Genomic DNA, 21,405 nt, shown 5'->3' with positions numbered 1-21,405 from the left:
TCCAATTAAGCAATAAACTGTTACCCTATGGCGGTTATGGTCGTATATCAGCACAAAGGTTGACTGGAAAATTGAATAAATGCGCCTTATCGTTGTATTTATGATCAATTTTCCAGCCAATCTTTGTCCTGATATACGACCATAACCGCCATAGGATAACAATTTATTGTTTATATTTACGTTTTCAAGACATTCTAATTTTGATACAAAGACTTTAGTATGAATTTAAGTAGGGCCTATTTCTTTACGTTTCAACGTTTGGGACTACCAACATGATTGTTTACATTGGAGACCGTCTATTTGATACACTGACGTCAATTAATAACAACATCATTGATTAGAATTACTACACCCAATGTTTTGGTGATGAGGCAATGGAATTTATGGTGATATAAACACCACAAGAATTTGTTTTAGCCCAATGCAAAAAACAATAGCTATTGTAAATATTGGCCAATATAAAAAATATTTTAAGTTATTACAGGTCAAATTTATATTTATAAATGTCAACAGTTGGAGAATTCCTTATTTTATAAATTTAAATTTTATTTCAACTTCTTCAAAAATTTTCAAATTTTGTATAATATATGGAATAATTTACCTGCTAATCTCAAAAATATTGTCATCTTGTCATCTTTTAAAAAACAACTAAAAACTGAACTATTTATACAGTATTATTCTTAATGTATGTTATTGCTTGTAATGTTATCTTCGGTTGATAGGTCTTGAAGTTTCATTGTTTGTTTGTTTTTCTATGTATGTTATGTTGATTTGTAATATGCCATATTGTACAACAGCGCCATAGAGCAGAATTTGCTGGATTATAGGCGCTATAGAAATAAATTATTAATAATTAGTTTAAACTCTGCTCTAACTAAAATATAGTTATTTTAAAAAATACACGAGAACATCAATACATATTCCACTTTTAATACACTTCAATAAATTATCATCAAATTTCTCTGTCATATTACCAGTTGATTCATAATCTAACAGAAAATATCACGTTGTGGTCATAAAAACAGGTTGACTGACTGCTACTCGCCTCAACTCAGTCATGTGACCTATTGTACTGCGATTACTAATATTGATTTTAAATTTCTGTCTGTTTCTCTCCGATAATTCTCTAGTGGTAAACAGAGTGAGTGAAAGAATGAATGAATGAATAAAAATAAGAATGATATATAGACACAGCTTTATAGAACAATAATCACTGGTTAAAGTTTTCTGCAACGTTTCGACGTGTTTCCCCCCGTCGTCTTCAGGTACATAATGAGAAGAAGTGATGGGCAAACTATATATACATTAATGCTTATTATTAAGAACACACAAGAGATAAATGAATGAATATTCCATGTGATAATACTATCTTGAAGAATGGAGTTACTAAATAAAGAAATGATATTACACTTTACAAAATTCAGAAAGAACAAATAATTCTACAGTATATAGAGAAGTGAGTGAGTGAATGAATGAATTAATGAATCTTTTATTCCTGTTTTTGAAACTAATGAAGGTTTACAATTTGGTCAAACGAATGGAGAACGTGTAGCTTAAATAATAGTTTTATTATTCCAGTTATCTGATTGGTCATTCAATTTCAAATCTTTAAATTATCAAGAAAAATAGTTTTACACTCCCAGTTTAACACTCCCAGTTTTACACTCCCAGTTTAACACTCCCAGTTTAACGCTCCCAGTTTAACACTCCCAGTTTTACACTCCCAGTTTTACACTCCCAGTTTAACACTCCCAGTTTAACACTCCCAGTTTTACACTCCCAGTTTAACACTCCCAGTTTTACACTCCCAGTTTAACACTCCCAGTTTTACACTCCCAGTTTAACACTCCCAGTTTTACACTACCAGTTTTACACTCCCAGTTTAACACTCCCAGTTTAACACCCCCAGTTTTACACTCCCAGTTTTACACTCCCAGTTTTACACTCCCAGTTTAACACTCCCAGTTTAACACTCCCAGTTTAACACTCCCAGTTTAACACTCCCAGTTTTACACTCCCAGTTTTACACTCCCAGTTTTACACTCCCAGTTTAACACTCCCAGTTTTACACTACCAGTTTAACACTCCCAGTTTTACACTCCCAGTTTTACACTCCCAGTTTAACACTCCCAGTTTAACATTCCCAGTTTTACACTCCCAGTTTAACACTCCCAGTTTAACACTCCCAGTTTTACACTCCCAGTTTAACACTCCCAGTTTAACACTCCCAGTTTAACACTCCCAGTTTTACACTCCCAGTTTTACACTCCCAGTTTAACACTCCCAGTTTAACACTCCCAGTTTAACACTCCCAGTTTTACACTCCCAGTTTTACACCCACTTTATTTTAAATAAGATTTTTATATGTTTTTTGCCCTAAAATATATACTACATGGCACCAAATCAATTCAGTTTTTTTGTAATTTTTAGTTAAAGTACCCTCCCAGAAGGCTTTGACTAATATGCCTCCAGAGAGTTGCCTCATGCTGAATTCAGCCTTGACAGTAGTACCCCCACCCCACCCCCCATTGAGTCAGTTTGCCCCTTATTTATACCCCCAGTCTCAGGAGGCAAACCTTCAATAATAATAATAATAATAATGATAATAAAATGAAGACTAGATAGTTTTAATTTGTCTCGCGCCAACAACTAATTTGTACGACCATGTTGTTTAATTGAGCACGATGATTGGACAGTGGTTAGTTTATTTTGTTGACTATAGTCGTTAACACATCAGCTGACCTCTGACCTTAATCATATTAACCAATCAGTCGCGAGTGTCGAGGTCAATTTGACCAATAAAAAGTCCATCAATGTAATTATATAAGTAAACAATTGGCAATAAAACAGTCAATCAATAATCAGCATGTTTCCGTGGTAATCATTTTGATAATTAGCGTAATGTCCAAACTAGAAGATGGAGTTGATGGTAAAATATATCTTAATAAATAAGCTGATGGTTTTAAAGTTATTTGGGTTATTTTGAGCAAAGAGCTGTAGAATATTTATCTTTGAGAATGAGTCTTGTATAAACCTTAAAGTTCATGGTTCGTCATTTTCAATGTTTGATTTGAGTCTTGAGTCTGAATATATGTCAATAGTCTTCAGAAATACAAAAACAGAAGTATTTCTTCCAATTTACCCCAAACTAAAAATTTCACTTTCGAATTCTATAGATTTCTTTTATATATGAACGACAGACAAATTTATTTTAAGAATTGTTTTTATATGGTTTTTGCCCCGAAATATGTGTTTGAAAGCACAAATTCAATTCAATTTTTCGAAAATTTTCATTGGAGAACACTTTCTCAGAAGCTACAGGTAAGGCTAGCAACAATTATACCTTCACAGAGTTGCCACACTTTGAATAAGCCTTGACAGTAGTTCCCTATTTGTAACCCCAGTCTCAGGAGGTTAGCGCCACTGAGCCTATATAGATCTTATTTCTAATCTTTAATTTTATAGCTTCCCAAATACAGAATCAGTCATACTAGTATTAGAGTTGATCAGTCATACTTGTATTAGAGTTGATCAGTCTTACTTGTATTAGAGTTGATCAGTCTTGTATTAGAGTTGATCAGTCATACTTGTATTAGAGTTGATCAGTCATACTTGTATTAGAGTTGATCAGTCATACTTGTATTAGAGTTGATCAGTCATACTTGTATTAGAGTGAATCAGTCATACTTGTATTAGAGTTGATCAGTTATACTTGTATTAGAGTTGATCAGTCATACTTGTATTAGAGTTGATCAGTCATACTAGTATTAGAGTTGATCAGTCATACTTGTATTAGAGTTGATCAGTCATACTTGTATTAGAGTTGATCAGTCATACTTGTATTAGAGTTGATCAGCCATACTTGTATTAGAGTTGATCAGTCATACTTGTATTAGAGTTGATCAGTCATACTTGTATTAGAGTTGATCAGTCTTGTATTAGAGTTGATCAGTCATACTAGTATTACAGTTGATCAGTCATACTTGTATTAGAGTTGATCAGTCATACTAGTATTAGAGTTGATCAGTCGTACTTGTATTAGAGTTGATCAGTCATACTTGTATTAGAGTTGATCAGTCATACTTGTATTAGAGTTGATCAGTCTTGTATTAGAGTTGATCAGTCATACTAGTATTAGAGTTGATCAGTCATACTTGTATTAGAGTTGATCAGTCATACTAGTATTAGAGTTGATCAGTCGTACTTGTATTAGAGTTGATCAGTCGTACTTGTATTAGAGTTGATCAGTCATACTTGTATTAGAGTTGATCAGTCATACTTGTATTAGAGTGAATCAGTCATACTTGTATTAGAGTTGATCAGTTATACTTGTATTAGAGTTGATGAATGAATCTGTATAAGATATTTTTAGATGATTTATCTTTCATTAAAAATAGTTCATTCATAGAACTTTCTTTCTTAATTCAGATACACCTTCTTTTATCTTCTCTTTTCTTTTCTCCTTGTGGTCATATAGAGATACCATCATCCTAACAACAGTAGGTGTTGTGGGTTTGAATCCCTCTCAAGGTACGAAAAATATTCTGATACCTGTGCCTGTGCTTTCGAGGGTTGGCCAAGAGTTGGCTTTCACCCCTTAATACAATCCTTGCTGGTGCCAGACTAAAAGAATATCTCTTTGAAAGCGGGTAACAACTGTTGAACTATGTAATAAGCATCAATACTCCCCTCTAATGCTGGGTTGGAACACTGTATTTTGAGACTGGTGGATTAGCTTCCTGAGTTGACAAACCTAGATATACCTGATATACAATAATAGCTATGTGGACTCTCTACAAACCAAGTTGCGTAGTTGTATCAGGTGTTGAGAATTCCCAGCCTAGCTAACGACATTACCCACCTCATAATGTATTTACCTAGAGCTGAGAGACAATCTACATCAATTATTTACCTATTAGAAAAGATATTTACTGATTTTTCTCTGATTTTAGTTGTTATAACAATATTGTTAGAGTTTTTGTCAGTTTTCTCCCTCTGATTTAAATAATGATTTAAAAAGTTTTGAGTTTTTGTGAATTTCTGTTCAAAGTAACATAATCTTCTCAATCAGTCAGACTTCTCTCAATCTGTCAAAAAAACTAGAGAAATACCCCAAAATACCAGCTAGTGGTTGCCTAGTAACAAGTTAGAATAGAATTTGGGTGAAATGTCATTCTTTTCACCTGTTATACAATACTGATAAATTTAGAATTATTCTCGATATTTTCAGGAGGCTTCAAGACAAAATTCCATTCAGACATTACCCAAATCTAGGGCAGAATATTCTATTTTATTACATGAGGTCCTTAACTAGGGTCATTTTTCTATGAGACAAAAATCCTGTTGTCTTGAAAGACAGTTTTGTCTTTCATTGCAATGATTCCAGCAGACTTCAAATGTTAACCACCTTTACTGTGGACATCAAAAAATAAGCCATATATTAGATCAATAACATATTCTTTACATAAATTTCTATTTTGTCAAATTCGGTATGAGGAATTCACCTTGTTAAAGCCCTGTACAATTCTGTCTTCAATATCCTCCAGTGCCCTATAGCTAATTCACAAATCTAGATTATGAGATAAATATTACCTTAGACTCTATAATATTACAATAGACAGGTAATTAGGAACAGGTAGCTGCAGGGTGTGAAACTGGGTGTGAACCAGGAAAATAGAATTGTTTTGACCTGGTTCCAATTTATAATAACAATCAATATAGAAATCTTAAAACAGAACCTGAAACATGTTACGCAGAGTTTCAAGCTGTGTGATCATCAGACAACTGACTTATTTCAGCCTGTGTCCTATCAAATAATAAAACAGAACCTGAAACATGTTACACAGAGTTTTATGCTGTGTGATCTTCAGACAACTGACTTATTTCAGCCTGTGTCCTATCAAATAATAAAACAGAACCTGAAACATGTTACACAGAGTTTTATGCTGTGTGATCATCAGACAACTGACTTATTTCAGCCTGTGTCCTGTCAAATAATAAAACAGAACCTGAAACATGTTACACAGAGTTTCAAGCTGTGCGATCTTCAGAAACTGACTTATTTCAGCCTGTGTCCTATCAAATAATAAAACAGAACCTGAAACATGTTGTAATTCACTGTTTCAAGCTGTGCAAACTTCAGACAACTGACCTATTTCAGCCTGTGTCCTGTCAAAAAATAAAACAGAACCTGAAACATGTTGTAATTCACTGTTTCAAGCTGTGCGATCTTCAGACAACTGACTTATTTCAGCCTGTGTCCTATCAAATAATAAAACAGAACCTGAAACATGTTGTAATTCACTGTTTCAAGCTGTGCAAACTTCAGACAACTGACCTATTTCAGCCTGTGTCCTGTCAAATAATAAAAGAGAACCTGAAACATGTTGTAATTCACTGTTTCAAGCTGTGCAAACTTCAGACAACTGACTTATTTCAGCCTGTGTCCTATCAAATAATAAAACAGAACCTGAAACATGTTACACAGAGTTTTATGCTGTGTGATCTTCAGTCAACTGACTTATTTCAGCCTGTGTCCTGTCAAATAATAAAACAGAACCTGAAACATGTTACACAGAGTTTCAAGCTGTGTGATCTTCAGACAACTGACTTATTTCAGCCTGTGTCCTATCAAATAATAAAACAGAACCTGAAACATGTTGTAATTCACTGTTTCAAGCTGTGCAAACTTCAGACAACTGACCTATTTCAGCCTGAGTCCCTAAAAAATGAACAAAAGGAAATAATCCATAAACAATTCCAATAACATGGCATATCAAAAGCTCCAATCAGACACGACTGGCAAATGAAAAAAAATCAACGCTCCTTATCCAACTATTTCAGTACAGTATAGAACTAACATATCACAGTGACATCAGAGTTGCCAGTCATGTCCAGCTACTAAAATTAAATTGTCAGCCAATGACTGGACTATTTGGAGAGCTACACATGGACTTGGAAAGTCACATACAAACTAAAGCGATGGATGCGCCGTTTTTTTTTTTGACCAATCATAGTTAAATCTCAGAAACAGGAATTTTGTAGCTAAGTTAATCAGTAATAGTGTTCACAGCTTACCGTCGAAATTTTAGTCTTCAAATCCATGTGTGTCGAGAATTAGCCATGTTTGAAAGTTAAAATGACGACTCTGTGATTTATAGAAAAGACATATATAGAAATAGAGAGTAAAATTCCTAGTTTGAAGTATTTTTAAAGGAATATCTAGTACTTCTGAGGACTTTTTACATATATTCAAGACTCAAATCATCCCCTAAATGCTGCATCTTCCCTTAATCTATAATTAAAAAATCACAGAGATATGGGGAGTAAAACTAAAGTGACAAAAAAAATTTCTGCAAAGCCTCAATTGTGTTGCAAAAAAAAAAGATTATTAGGTTAAAAACATTGAACTTTAAAAATAAATTGTTGGATAAATGGTAGAATTAGATTTCAGTTTTTAGTTAATATAGCAGAGTTATCGATTAAGACAGCTGCCAGTGGGTGTATATTACCTTGTCTGGCAATCTATCTATATAAATGAAGTTTAATCCAAAAACTGAATATTGACAGATGTAAGAAATCAGATTTTACCCTACAATGTTGGAGATTACGAGGGAAGGAGGGTGAAGAGATGGTAAAAACTATTTTAGAGAGATTATAACTACCGGTAATAAAAAGTGAAGTAGAAGAAAGTTTTTTTACGATTCAACTAAATTGACAGATGGCAGGTAGCGTTAAATTTCACCAGGATATATTTTTATCACCATCCTACGTTTAAAAATTCTTCATCAAACCTGGTTCTTTAAACTAGGAGTGGTTTTGATGGATCAAATCAACGTTTATTTCCACTGGTATCTTTAAAATTAACAGATTCACCATTCATTTGCCCAATTATACTGAAGTCTCAGAAACTCGAATTTTTTAGCTGAGCCAATTAGTATTAGTGTTGAAATTTGAGCTTTCAAATCCATGTGAGTCCAGAATTATCTGCGTTTGAAAGTTAAAATGACGAGTCGTCTTTTCTTGAGACTCTGCCATATATAGAAAGACAGATATAGAAATAGTGAGTAAAATTCATAATTTGAAGTATTTCTAAAGGAATATTACCATTTCTAGTAATTCTGAAGATTATTTACATATATTCAACAATAAAATCAACCAACCCCCTCTCCATTAAGTTAAGTGAAACACTATCTAGCTGGATGTTCATATATTTGTATTCAGTATAATCGTAACACGGAGTAGAAAATAGAAAGAAGTATGCCAGGTATTACGTCTACAAATTATACCCAGAAGCCTGCAGAGAACCTGGCTATTTTACGTCTTTTGATCTGCAGGATTCCTGCCGAAATTTAAGTTAATTTACCATCTCCTATAATTACTAACTGTCTTATAAATCTCTCATATATAGTTCTCCTGAATTCTCTTCATTTTGAAATATTTGGTAAAGATTTTACAGGTGTATTTTACTACCAGGTGCTAGACTCAATATAAACATCAATGGTTTTAAAAAATTCTAAACTTTCCTTCAGATCAAAGTTGTTTAAATGGCATTTAGAATTTGTGAGTATGATATATATCAATTATTTTATTTAATCAGTCTGTATGTTATATTAAGAATTATATACCTCTTATTGTACCTGTTAAAATTTAATGTTATGTATCAATAAACCATTTATCTCTTGTGTGTTTTTAATAATAATCATTAATGTATATATAGTTTGTCCATCACTTCTTATCATTATGTACCTGAGGACGACAGGGGAAATACGTCGAAACGTTGCATAAAACTTTAACCAGTGGTTGTTGTTCTATATTTCATACAGACCAGTAAAAATCATTTTAGTTAAAATAAGTTTTGTTACTTTCTTTGTATCTGATATTTGAAAGCTCCATGGTAATCTAACAAGTTTTCCACCAAAGTTCTGTTCCAATAATGAATATTGAAAGTTTGTACTAATTTTGTGTATGTATGTTGAGTCTGATAGGTAATACATCAAAAACTAGTGTCATTACATTAATACCAGTGTATAGATTACAATACCTCTATATAAAGACCAGTTTTCATGATTGTATTATAATACCCCTATGTAAAGACCAGTTTTTAGATATTAAAATACCTCTATATAAAGACCTGTTTTTAGTTATTAATATACCTCTATATAAAGACCAGTTTTTAGATATTAATATACCTCTATATAAAGACCAGTTTTTTAAATATTACTATACCTCTATATAAAGACCAGTTTTTAGATATTACTTTACCTCTATATAAAGACCTGTTTTAAGTTATTACTATACCTCTATATAAAGACCAGTTTTTAGTTATTAATATACCTCTATATAAAGACCTGTTTTTAGATATCAATATACCTCTATATAAAGACCTGTTTTTAGATATCAATATACCTCTATATAAAGACCTGATTTTAGTTATTAATATACCTCTATATAAAGACCTGTTTTTAGTTATTAATATATCTCTATATAAAGACCTGTTTTAAGTTATTAATATATCTCTATATAAAGACCTGTTTTAAGTTATTAATATATCTCTATATAAAGACCAGTTTTTAGATATGAAAATACCTCGATATAAAGACCTGATTTTAGTTATTAATATACCTCTATATAATGACCAGTTTTTAGATATTAATATACCTCTATATAAAGACCAGTTTTTAGATATGAAAACTCCTCTATATAAAGACCTGATTTTAGTTATTAATATACCTCTATATAATGACCAGTTTTTAGATATTAATATACCTCTATATAAAGACCAGTTTTTAGATATTACAATACCTCTATATAAAGATATCTAGTTTAAGACCAGATGTTTCTTGCTAGAGGTATTCAATATCATATATTGGTCCTTATATGGAGGTATTTTAACAAAAACTTAACTTTCTTACATTGGGCTTGTCAGCCAAGTGTGCTCCTGCAGCTGACATACACCTCCCCCTTCAAGAAATTATAAAGAGTTTTTTTTTAATGTATGTGTATAATTGTACTTTCCAATTTTCAATCAGACGTCTGTGGTTCCTGCAATTCCACTAAAACTAAGTGTTTGATGATGTAACTATGAGCAAATATGATTGTATCACAAATAACCCTTCATGATTAGTGACATCATCAAACAATAAGTTTTATCAGATTGAACACTGAAATGGTGCAAATTGATGCTAACAGTTTCTGACATATACAAAATTAGAAAACCTATTTACAATCTCTTCATTCACAATGTCAAGCCATGATGATATATAGTTAACTATTTAGATTTGATAAAATAAAGGAAATAATTTGGAGGTAACTATGATATAGTGATAATAGATTTAATTGTTGAGATATTGATTCTGAATATTGATTGATATTTTTAATCTGAAATCAGCCATTATTCTGGAGATCATTATAATCTGATATCAATCAAACTAAATCATTTTATCTCAACTTGTATTTCATTTACTACTTTTAACATACCCAACAAATCTAGCCTTACCTGTTATTCAGATGTGATATACTGATGAGATATCCGAAAGTTTGGGCCAGGCACTTTTTATGTAGTTGCCCCTTTCCGTTTTAAAGATTGTTAGTTCATAAGAAATATTCACGATGATAAAAGTTCCAAGCCAGATTTGTCAAACTACATTAAACAATGCTAGATAAAGTCTGCTTTGAAAATAGAAATATGAAGGTCAAATATTGCTGAAAACGTAAGGTTCCTCTAGAAAGCACTGACATAGGGATCAGAATTCAGGGCCATAACTTAGGACTCTTTTTCTAAAAAGCCATTCCACGAAGCATAGTGATTTTTGGCAAGGGAAATAGGTAGACCTAAAACGTGAACCACATTTGAAATATTTTGTACTTGTTAAATTTGCCTCATTCACCTATAAATAGTTACATCTGTTTCAAAAGATCTTTGTACGTGTGAGGGGGCCACAACGAGGCCATAGAGTTGTCAAGGGGAGTGAACTGGCAGTTTTTTCACTAAGTATAATGACAAGGAATTTGAAAGTTTGGTGGCAGAAAGCAATGCAATTACACCCCTGTATCACTGTATCTGTGGATATTGTCAGTATGGTTTGTATAATTGTTTGCTGGACACGGCCCCCCCCCTGTAGAGCAATTCCTCCCCCTTGCCCTGGAGAATCGTCACTGTTTGATATCTGTGGATATTGTCAGAGAGGTTTGTATAATTGTTTGCTGGTACGATATCCTATTTATAATCCAACAATGAAGAGTTAATGACTTCAGAAAATAACAAAATCAACTGTAATTATAACAATACTACTGGTTTAATTGTTGTTATGATGGTTGTCATAGTAACCAATATTTAATATAAACATCAATAATAAACATATTATACAATAACCACGGTTACTCGACAATTACTATAGATAGTAACACAATTTATTACAACTTTCAATTACTTCTTCTACATTGTTCATTCATTATCACAATCATTATTAATTATTATCATTATCATCATCATCATTATCATCATTATTATCATTTTAATGTTCAGGGTTTCTGATTGCACTGAACTTGCCAGTCATGCTTTCACAAGTCATGTTTGTCATGATCATCATCAATGTTCAGGGCTACTGATTGTATGATATTTGCCAGTCATGTCTGCCCATTAGCATTACCAGGATTTCATTAACGCGAGGACCATCCGAGCACCTTCCAAGCACCTCGGCTCAATTTTCAGTCGTGGTGGGGAGCTTTCCTCTGGAAAATATTCTAATCCGGGGAAGGTGTAAAATACGTCTGATGCGATTTTGGCAATGAAAGTAGAATAAATTTTTCAATTTTTATGCAACCCCCCTCCTTAAAACACCACTGTGTCTGTTCATTTCAACTGTATTCATTATTTTCAAGAATGCTGATTAGGTGGTATTTTGCAAGTCATGTTTAACAGCATCATTATTGCTTATATCCTCAGCTTATATCCTCAGCTTATATCCTCAGCTTATATCCTCAGCTTATATCCTCAGCTTATATCCTCAGGGTTGCCGAATGACCTGTTTTTACCGGTCATGTCATATACTTGCAAGTCATGCTGTTTAGAAATTGAGAGGAAGCCCTGTCAACAGGACTGAATTGATTTTGGGATTTTGTAATTAAAGGCCCAGAGAACTAATTTCTGACAATATTGAGGTGCCAAAAACGTATCAAAATCTATATCTTTTTGATTTTATACAAATAGACTGTAAATGAATCAATTTCTGCTGAACTGAAGAAGGTTTTGCTGTGGCTTAATACTCACTTGCTGGGGCCCGGCCCCCACGGACCCCACCCTAACTAGAGGCTGTTGTGATGTCTGACTTGAGCTTTAAATTATTAATATAACTTAACTTGCCACTAATATAGGCGTATCTATGAGAATTTTCCTACATTAAAATGTTAAATACTATCAGATTTATTCTGTTAGATGACTTATTTACTAGATACTAGTGTTTTCTTCATACCTTTTTAAATAACCTCTTCACAATCCCTTTAAATACTAGACATACCACAATCCCTTTAAATACTAGACGTGTCACAATCCCTTTAAATACTAGATGTGTCACAATCCCTTTAAATACTAGACATACCACAATCCCTTTAAATACTAGATGTGTCACAATCCCTTTAAATACTAGATTTGTCACAATCCCTTTAAATACTAGACATACCACAATCCCTTTAAATACTAGACGTGTCACAATCCCTTTAAATACTAGATGTGTCACAATCCCTTTAAATACTAGATGTGTCACAATCCCTTTAAATACTAGACATACCACAATCCCTTTAAATACTAGATGTGTCACAATCCCTTTAAATACTAGATTTGTCACAATCCCTTTAAATACTAGACATACCACAATCCCTTTAAATACTAGATGTGTCACAATCCCTTTAAATACTAGACGTGTCACAATCCCTTTAAATACTAGACCTGCCACAATCTCTTTAAATACTAGATGTGTCACAATCCCTTTAAATACTAGATGTGTCACAATCCCTTTAAATACTAGACCTGCCACAATCTCTTTAAATACTAGATGTGTCACAATCCCTTTAAATACTAGACGTGTCACAATCCCTTTAAATACTAGATGTGTCACAATCCCTTTAAATATTAGATGTGTCACAATCCCTTTAAATACTAGACCTGCCACAATCCCTTTAAAATATAACATAGAGAAGTGTATTTGAATAAGAAACTAGAATACAGGTACTATGAAATATATTCTATTATAAGATTGCTACAGTCAGTTTAATGAAGATCAAATCAAGCCAGTACCTAATAACCAGGAGTTTACAGACATTCTGTACTTGATTCCTAGAGGAACAACTGTTAATACTGAAATAACTCACTGATACCAAACACTAAATCATAATACACATAATCCAAAACTATACATCTAAATAAACATTTTAAAGAGATTGTAAAGAAATTTTCTAAAAATTTCATGAGCATCTGGGAATAACAATAAATAATGTACAAGCAAGACAATTCCGTTCATCAAAATCTCCTTCAAAGTATGTCAAAATCAAATTTTACTACCAACTTTTAAAATGGTGACATCATACAAAAGATTAGTTTAAGTGGATTGCAAAAAACAATGACTGAAAATTAGGTCAGCCCCGTCGCCAGGAATGAATGACACTGCAAATGAATCAATCTCCGCTGGACTGAAGAAAATTTTTGATGGGGCTTAATTCTCACTTCCTGAGGCCCAGCCCTCACAGACCCCACCCTAAAGACAGGCTGAATTAGATGCTACCTGTTACCACAAGGAAAAGAGTACGCTAAAATAGCTATCCTGACAACTTTCCTTCATTCTACACTGCTTGGCATAACCTGTCTTCATTAAACCAATCAGTAAAGTAGTTTATTTCATTAATGATTGTATGTGAGCTGTTAACATTGAAACAAGTACCAGTGGCCTATGTTTGAATGAGTCTGTTGAATTGTACTAGAGTTTACCCCAGACCATATGTTAATAATTTAATACTTATTAATATAATGATATATTCTGTGACATTAATACAATAATAGTTATACTGACCTATACTATCTCACTATACTACACAGTTAGGGGCAATAACTCTTGAACAATGTGCACAATTTTTATCAATTTGCACTCAACCTTTGTTGACATTATATTCATGGGCGTCCACACATAGGGGCAGATGGGGTCCGCTGACTACCCTTACAAAAATGGGTAAAATGTTAAGAGTCAATATAAATACAGCAAAATCTCCTGTCTAGAGCACTAGTCAGACATCACTGGTAAATACAGTCTCAAATCCACAGTCTAGAGCTGTAGTCAGACATGACTGGTAAATACAGTCAAATCAACAGTCTACAGCTCTAGTCAGACATGACTGGTAAATACAGTCAAATCAACAGTCTAGAGCTCTAGTCAGACATGGCTGGAAAATAGAGTCTAATCAACAGTCTAGAGCTCAAGTCAGACATGACTGGTAAATATAGCTAAATCAACAATCTAGAGCTCAAGTCAGACATGACTGGTAAATACAGTCAAATCAACATTTTAGAGCTCTAGTCAGACATGACTGGTAAATACAGCCAAATCAACATTCTAGAGCTCTAGTCAGACATGACTGGTAAATAGAGTCAAATCAATAGTCTACAGCTCTAGTCAGACATGACTGGTAAATACAGCCAAATTAACAGTCTAGAGCTCAAGTCAGACATGACTGGTAAATACAGTAAAATCAACATTCTAGAGCTCAAGTCAGACATGACTGGTAAATACAACCAAATCAATAGTTTACAGCTCTAGTCAGACATGACTGGTAAATACAGCCAAATTAACAGTCTAGAGCTCAAGTCAGACATGACTGGTAAATACAGTAAAATCAACATTCTAGAGCTCAAGTCAGACATGACTGGTAAATACAGCCAAATCAATAGTCTACAGCTCTAGTCAGACATGACTGGTAAATACAGCCAAATTAACAGTCTAGAGCTCAAGTCAGACATGACTGGTAAATACAGTAAAATCAACATTCTAGAGCTCAAGTCAGACATGACTGGTAAATACAGCCAAATCAATAGTCTACAGCTCTAGTCAGACATGACTGGTAAATACAGCCAAATTAACAGTCTATAGCTCAAGTCAGACATGACTGGTAAATATAGTCAAATCAACAGTCTAGAGCTCAAGTCTTACATGACTGGTAAATACAGTCAAATTAACAGTCTAGAGCTCAAGTCAGACATGACTGGTAAATACAGCCAAATCAATAGTCTAGAGCTCTAGTCAGACATGACTGGTAAATACAGCCAAATTAACAGTCTAGAGCTCGAGTCAGATATGACTGGTAAATACAGTAAAATCAACATTCTAGAGCTCAAGTCTGACATGACTGGTAAATACAGCCAAATCAACATTCTAGAGCTCAAGTCAGACATGACTGGTAAATACAGCTCTAGTCAGACATGACTGGTAAATACAGCTCTAGTCAGACATGACTGGTAAATACAGTTCTAGTCAGACATGGCTGGTAAATACGACTCTAGTCAGATATGAGTGGTAAATACAGCTCTAGTCAGACATGGCTGGTAAATATGGCTTTAGTCAGACATGGCTAGTAAATACAGCTCCAGTCAGACATGACTGGTAAATACAGCTCTAGTCAGACATGGCTGGTAAATACAGCTCTAGTCAGACATGGCTGGTAAATACGGCTCTAGTCAGGCATGGCTGGTAAATACAGCTCTAGTTAGACATGGCTGGTAAATACGGCTCTAGTCAGACATGGCTGGTAAATACAGCTCTAGTCAGACATGACTGGTAAATACAGCTCTAGTCAGACATGGCTGGTAAATACAGCTCCAGTCAGACATGACTGGTAAATACAGCTCTAGTCAGACATGACTGGTAAATACAGCTCTAGTCAGACATGACTGGTAAATACAGCTCTAGTCAGACATGGCTGGTAAATACAGCTCTAGTCAGACATGACTGGTAAATACAGCTCTAGTCAGACATGACTGGTAAATACAGCTCCAGTCAGACATGACTGGTAAATACAGCTATATCAACATGAATTTAGATCTCAAATCAGACATGACTGGTAAACACAGTGCTATCATCACTCCTGTACTATAAGGTATATAATTAATATATCTACAAACATCAAGAGATATGCTGACAATATAACCAATAAATAATAAATTATTCCCTCGATAATTTTATTTCATCTAAAATATCAATACATTTTCTAAATTTCATGGCATCAGACCAAAATACAAGTGATAATGTATTTGTGAGAAGAGTGAACGGTGTAGTTGATAGAAAGACACAATAAACTGGATTTCACCTCAAAAATACAGTGATTCGCCATTAAAATACAAGTGTGTATTAAAGTTAATAATGCCGGGATTACGATGCCATATTCCCGGTTGATATACCACAGTAATTCTACCATTTCCCGCCCAAATAAAGCAGACGACTTACCTGAATTCTGCTACAAGCTCACAGTGTGTCTGATTAACGGTAAAAATGAGATAATACGAGCCGAAGAGAAGGTCACTGATGGAAAATATGCCAAGAACTTGGTTGGGTTAGTCGATTTCGCTCTATAGTTGTCTATAGAATCAGGAGAAGGACGAGTTGATTATGGCATCAAGGGATGTTAGCGTGTAATTTTATGTAAAGATGTAATTTCAGGAATTGGGCGAGTCTAATATTAAACAACTGTAGGCGTATAAATAAAAACAGTGGATTATTAACTGGTCGAGTCTATTAAGTTGAGAAGATTATTGATAGTTAAAGAAACAGTTCTTCCTGTCGGACTTCAGAAATTCTCTTTTAATGTGCCTCGAAAAATGACCGATAATCACACAGTCGTCCATTTGATCCACATTATTGCTATGTTGGCTTTTTACAATGAATTATATGTATTTAAAAAAAATGACAAGGTAGATAATATTCTAGGCTGTCGACGCGTTTTAGATATAAAGCCATCGTCAGGTTATCTTGTCTTTGATTGTCAGCAATTAATTTATTTTGGCACAGTCTAGTAGTAAAGTAAGCGAGTCTAGACTATTGATGAACAGAATGGATATTTTGTGTCTAATTTTGTGTAGAGTTTAAAAAATAGTTTGAAGGTTAAATCAAGGACATTTTAAAGGACTGTAGAAAACGTAGTCGAGGATGCTGGAAGCTTGTACTCTAGAAATTTAATTACAAATTAGTTGAATTATCATCTAGGTGAAAATCAAAATATTTAAGTAAAAATTACACGAATAATCACCTGGTTTTCACTTGGGTTAAAATAATTATTACTAAGGTGAAAATAAAGTTTTTAATTCAAAGTTCATTTTTCACATATTCGTTGGTTTCATATCATGGATGGTAACTTTAACTTAGATTCCATTCGGTGACAGTGTTCCTTTAACTAATTTACTTTCAGTTTCAGTCAATATGTAACTATAAATAACAACCAATCAGAAGACAGGTAGATAATTGGTGCGTGGTTGACAAATGGACGACTGTCGTCTGAAATTTCTACTTTGTAAGTTTCTTAATCGATATTTTAGACATTTTAACTTATTTTCATATATGAAATTTATTTAGATATATTCAGAAACATAGATTGTATTTCAGAAACCTATTGGTCGGAATGATCAATTCTTCTGGGGAAATTTCGAGACCAAAAACATCATGACATCAGAGTTGTTTTGGTTTGTTTACACTTTTTGCTTTTGTGGCCATTTTTAAAGCTTATTCGATATGCGTAGTCGATCACTTTGAAGTTGGGGCTGTCATTTGTCATTTGATCGATTTTTATCCAAAGAATAATTAATTGGAAATTATGACAGAATACAGCTGAGTCAAACGTGATGACAAGTTTTGGTGCTGGTTTGATCACCTGTAGTAGATGATAACTTAGATTGTGACAAACTGAATAATTGTCGACTGAATCATGTTATTGATTAACAATGATTTCATTAGGCCTAGAGCTACATATTTCAAAATATATTTTTTGATGAAGCTCTTATATTCATTGTGAATATATTTTGCTTAAGAAAAGGTCACAAGGATAAAGAATAGCTCAGTGAGGTGAAACAGCAAAACAATCTTATCCAGTATTTTTCTGTATCAACAACATATCAACTAGGCTATTCACCAAGTTAGTTAAGTCTCTATATCTAAACTAAATTGGAAAAGCAAAACTTGATTGTGGTTTTTTAATCAAAAAATCAGACAGGTCCAAAGTCTTTGATATAAACCTAAGTGTTTTTTTTTTGAGAAAAATTTTAACAGCAAGACAGTAGAATTTGATTTATAGAATTAGAATTATATTTTGTGAATTTTCTAGCTGTAGGACCTACAGTGAAGTAGAGGTTTAAAAACTGAAAATGATAATCTAGTGAAAATAAGTGATACTTTCGAAAAACATCTCCTTTAAAAGGAAAGGACAAAAAGTGAAATAAAAATGGCAGACATTGAGAAGAAGATAGAAAATGAAGAAAATAAAGTAGAAGGTGAGGATGAACCAGATTTGATTCGACAGAAACAAACAGAACTCCAGGAACAAAGTCTGGTACCTTTAAAAGAAGATATTTGTCAGTGGTTGGCCAAAACTTTAGGTAAGACTAAGAGTTTCTATTTAGAATTTCATTTCAATCATTTGAGACCCCCGATTTTTATTTCTTGAGTTTAAACAGATTGATTGGTTCCTGTTTCTCAAAACACGTTAATCATTTTTGTTGTAAATGTATTTTTTCTCAATGTACAGTATACAATTCCATGTTTACGAATTCTTATCATAAAACAGGGTCCAAATTCCAGGTTTAATAGATGAACTTTATTCTTATTGATTTGATTTATACAGCAATGTTTCAGTTTCATAGTGAGGTTTTACCATCTATCAATTTTATCACTTGACTTTAGGATAAAATAATCGAAATAATTAATCATCTTCGCTAAGAATTTATAATTTTGATTTCAATCATCGAAATACATAATCGATTAAATGTCAACCATATATTTTCTCCTGTGTACCCGTTAACAAGTAGTAATCTCTTCTACATAGTTTCCCTTCAGCACATAACATACCGTACCCACAATAAACTATAATAACTGATCAAAACAAGAATATACTTCTATGAAACAAAATAACCCAAATTATGAACATATTGTCAAGCGCTATCATGAAAATATTTCAAAAAAACTCTGACATATAAAATACTGAATATAGCAATGGCACCAGTCCTGAAATATACCTGAAAATATATTCCTGGAATCTAATCTGAAATCCATTGATATTGCCAGTGTTGTAGTTAAATGAGAATATAACTCATAGAAAGCACAGGCCCTGGTGAAAGGGTTTTTAAGGACTCTCTGATAAAGACCTATTTCTATATTAGATAGTAAATAATAGATATTAATAAGATATATAGAAATAGGTAAAAGATATTAATCTCATTCAATCGCATTATATTATTTATAACAATTTCAGTCTAATCTTATTATTAATATGGTCTTAATCCTTACAGAAATAGACATATCACCTAAAACATTCCTAGATGTCCTGGATAATGGAGTCTATTTATGTAAACTAGTCAATATTATCCAGAAGAAAGCTGAAGAAGGGATTAAAATAGGGAAATTTAAAGAGGTGAGTTTTGAACTTATCTTATGCTGTTACAGTTTGTTTTTTTACAAAACATCATGATAATAAACATAACGTCCATAACTCTGAAAGAAAGAAAGAAACAGCTATACTATTTTACTAGAATAATAACTTAAGTTCACAGTTAAGGATTCTTTCTACCAGCTGGTCCTTGACCAAACCACTTGGTAATTATTTTACAAGGATAACAACTCGGGTTCACAAGGATCCTGTCTACCAGCTGATCCTTGACCAAACCTCTTGGTATTGACCTTTCCTAGATTATCCATACCCATTTACAGCTGGGTCAACTGACCAAAATTAAAACCAACCACCACCATTTATGTTTATATATTTATATCACTGCCTATTCAAACTAACATTTACTTGATATTTCTGTTTCCCTAAAAATCCTACTTTTTCTTGTTTTTAAAGAAATTACCAAATTGTAAAGTACGATGTAAAGAAAGAGCTTCATCAGGAAGTTGGTTTGCGAGAGATAATACAAGTAATTTTATTAATTGGTGTAGAGAATACGGAATACATGATGACTGTTTGTTTGAAGCAGAAGATCTGGGTAAGTATAGTTAGGTTAAAATAGTAGTATGATACCAACTGTATTTATTATTAAATTTAGTGATAATTGCTGAATACAGCATACATGATGACTGTTTGTTTGAAGCATATAGAGGGGAAAATGTCAGTGTACATCTAGGGTGCTCATTTCAGAACGATTCAAATCATGATTGAACAATTCTTACTATTTTTATAGCACGGCAAGAATCTTGAGTAAAATCTTGCCCGTGCCCGTGCTTCCATGACAAAATTATCGTGTCGCCGACAGGATGTATCGTATCAAACAAGTTTGATAATTGTCTCCGATTGTTTAATCGTCTGCAAGACAGACCGTCATTATCCAATCAGATTCCTTTTCCTTTCAATTGCATGCTCCGCACGTGATTATGGTGGAAAATGACCGACTGGAGATTTTGCGTGCGCATGCCCGAAATTCATGACAAAACTCGAGTCAGTGACAAAACTCGTTGATCAAGACCGCTCATTTAGTACAGAACCCTTCAAATCATAAACATGACCAGTCTAATTTATTATAAGATATTGTCCAGTACAGACCTTTATAAATTATCTGTTTTAATTGTTATAAATTGTTAGAGTTCACAGATGTCAGTGTTTAGATTAACTGTTATTGAGTTATTGCCCTTGACATAATAAAATTTATTTTTTCAGTTGCTCATAAACAAGAGAAGCCTATTATAGTATGTTTGATGGAATTGGCGAGGGTGGGGTATAAATTTGGGTTGGAACCTCCTACCTTGATAAAACTAGAGAAAGAGATTGAAACAGAACAGAAACAGACCGAGATTGTTGAGAAACCTAAAATTACTAACGGTACAACTGGTAAAAAACCTGAAGGTTTGGATGTAAAGGTAAGATTTCAGTACTTACAGGGAAGTTTTCTAAGCATTTTATGACGTCACTATTGTAAAATGATGTTAGATGTTTGTGGTAGTGAAAATGAAATGATACACATAAAATGGTTAAAAAGCCCCTTTAAATTATTTAGGTTTCAGGATTCAATTTAGACTAAAAATTTTGAAAATAAGAAAAAAAAATTTCAAAAGAATTTGGCTAAAAATCTTCATAATTAAATGTTTATTAATTGATCATTTTATATTTACAGGTAAAAAGGGTGGCAACACGTTGTGGATGTTTACCGTATGTTAAAAGAATCAGAGAAGG

General features: G+C 33.2%; 5 protein-coding genes across 5 annotated transcripts; 4 read left to right on the top strand and 1 right to left on the bottom strand.

The window, feature by feature from the left end:
• Nucleotides 1-1,800: 1,800 nt before the first annotated feature.
• Nucleotides 1,801-2,236, top strand: LOTGIDRAFT_142711 (hypothetical protein; the record flags this gene model as incomplete). Its single annotated transcript, XM_009052508.1, has 2 exons — nt 1,801-1,950; nt 1,994-2,236. Coding segments are annotated over 2 exons (393 nt in total), but the record flags the coding sequence as incomplete, so codon positions are not given.
• A 7,057-nt stretch (nt 2,237-9,293) lies between these two features.
• Nucleotides 9,294-9,824, top strand: LOTGIDRAFT_142684 (hypothetical protein; the record flags this gene model as incomplete). The annotated part of the gene is made up of 2 exons (XM_009052507.1): nt 9,294-9,467; nt 9,570-9,824. Coding segments are annotated over 2 exons (429 nt in total), but the record flags the coding sequence as incomplete, so codon positions are not given.
• A 2,674-nt stretch (nt 9,825-12,498) lies between these two features.
• Nucleotides 12,499-13,206, top strand: LOTGIDRAFT_142691 (hypothetical protein; the record flags this gene model as incomplete). The annotated part of the gene is made up of 1 exon (XM_009052506.1): nt 12,499-13,206. A coding segment is annotated over one exon (708 nt), but the record flags the coding sequence as incomplete, so codon positions are not given.
• Nucleotides 13,207-15,280: 2,074 nt separating this feature from the next.
• LOTGIDRAFT_142724 (hypothetical protein) lies at nt 15,281-15,451 on the bottom strand (the record flags this gene model as incomplete). The annotated part of the gene is made up of 1 exon (XM_009052505.1): nt 15,281-15,451. A coding segment is annotated over one exon (171 nt), but the record flags the coding sequence as incomplete, so codon positions are not given.
• A 3,113-nt stretch (nt 15,452-18,564) lies between these two features.
• LOTGIDRAFT_57760 (hypothetical protein) lies at nt 18,565-21,014 on the top strand (the record flags this gene model as incomplete). The annotated part of the gene is made up of 4 exons (XM_009052479.1): nt 18,565-18,622; nt 19,532-19,653; nt 20,083-20,224; nt 20,893-21,014. Coding segments are annotated over 4 exons (444 nt in total), but the record flags the coding sequence as incomplete, so codon positions are not given.
• Nucleotides 21,015-21,405: the final 391 nt, after the last annotated feature.

Source organism: Lottia gigantea, assembly GCF_000327385.1.
Source record: "Lottia gigantea unplaced genomic scaffold LOTGIsca_184, whole genome shotgun sequence".
NCBI classification, from domain to species: domain Eukaryota; kingdom Metazoa; phylum Mollusca; class Gastropoda; family Lottiidae; genus Lottia; species Lottia gigantea.
This window is presented reverse-complemented; position numbering and strand designations above follow the sequence as displayed.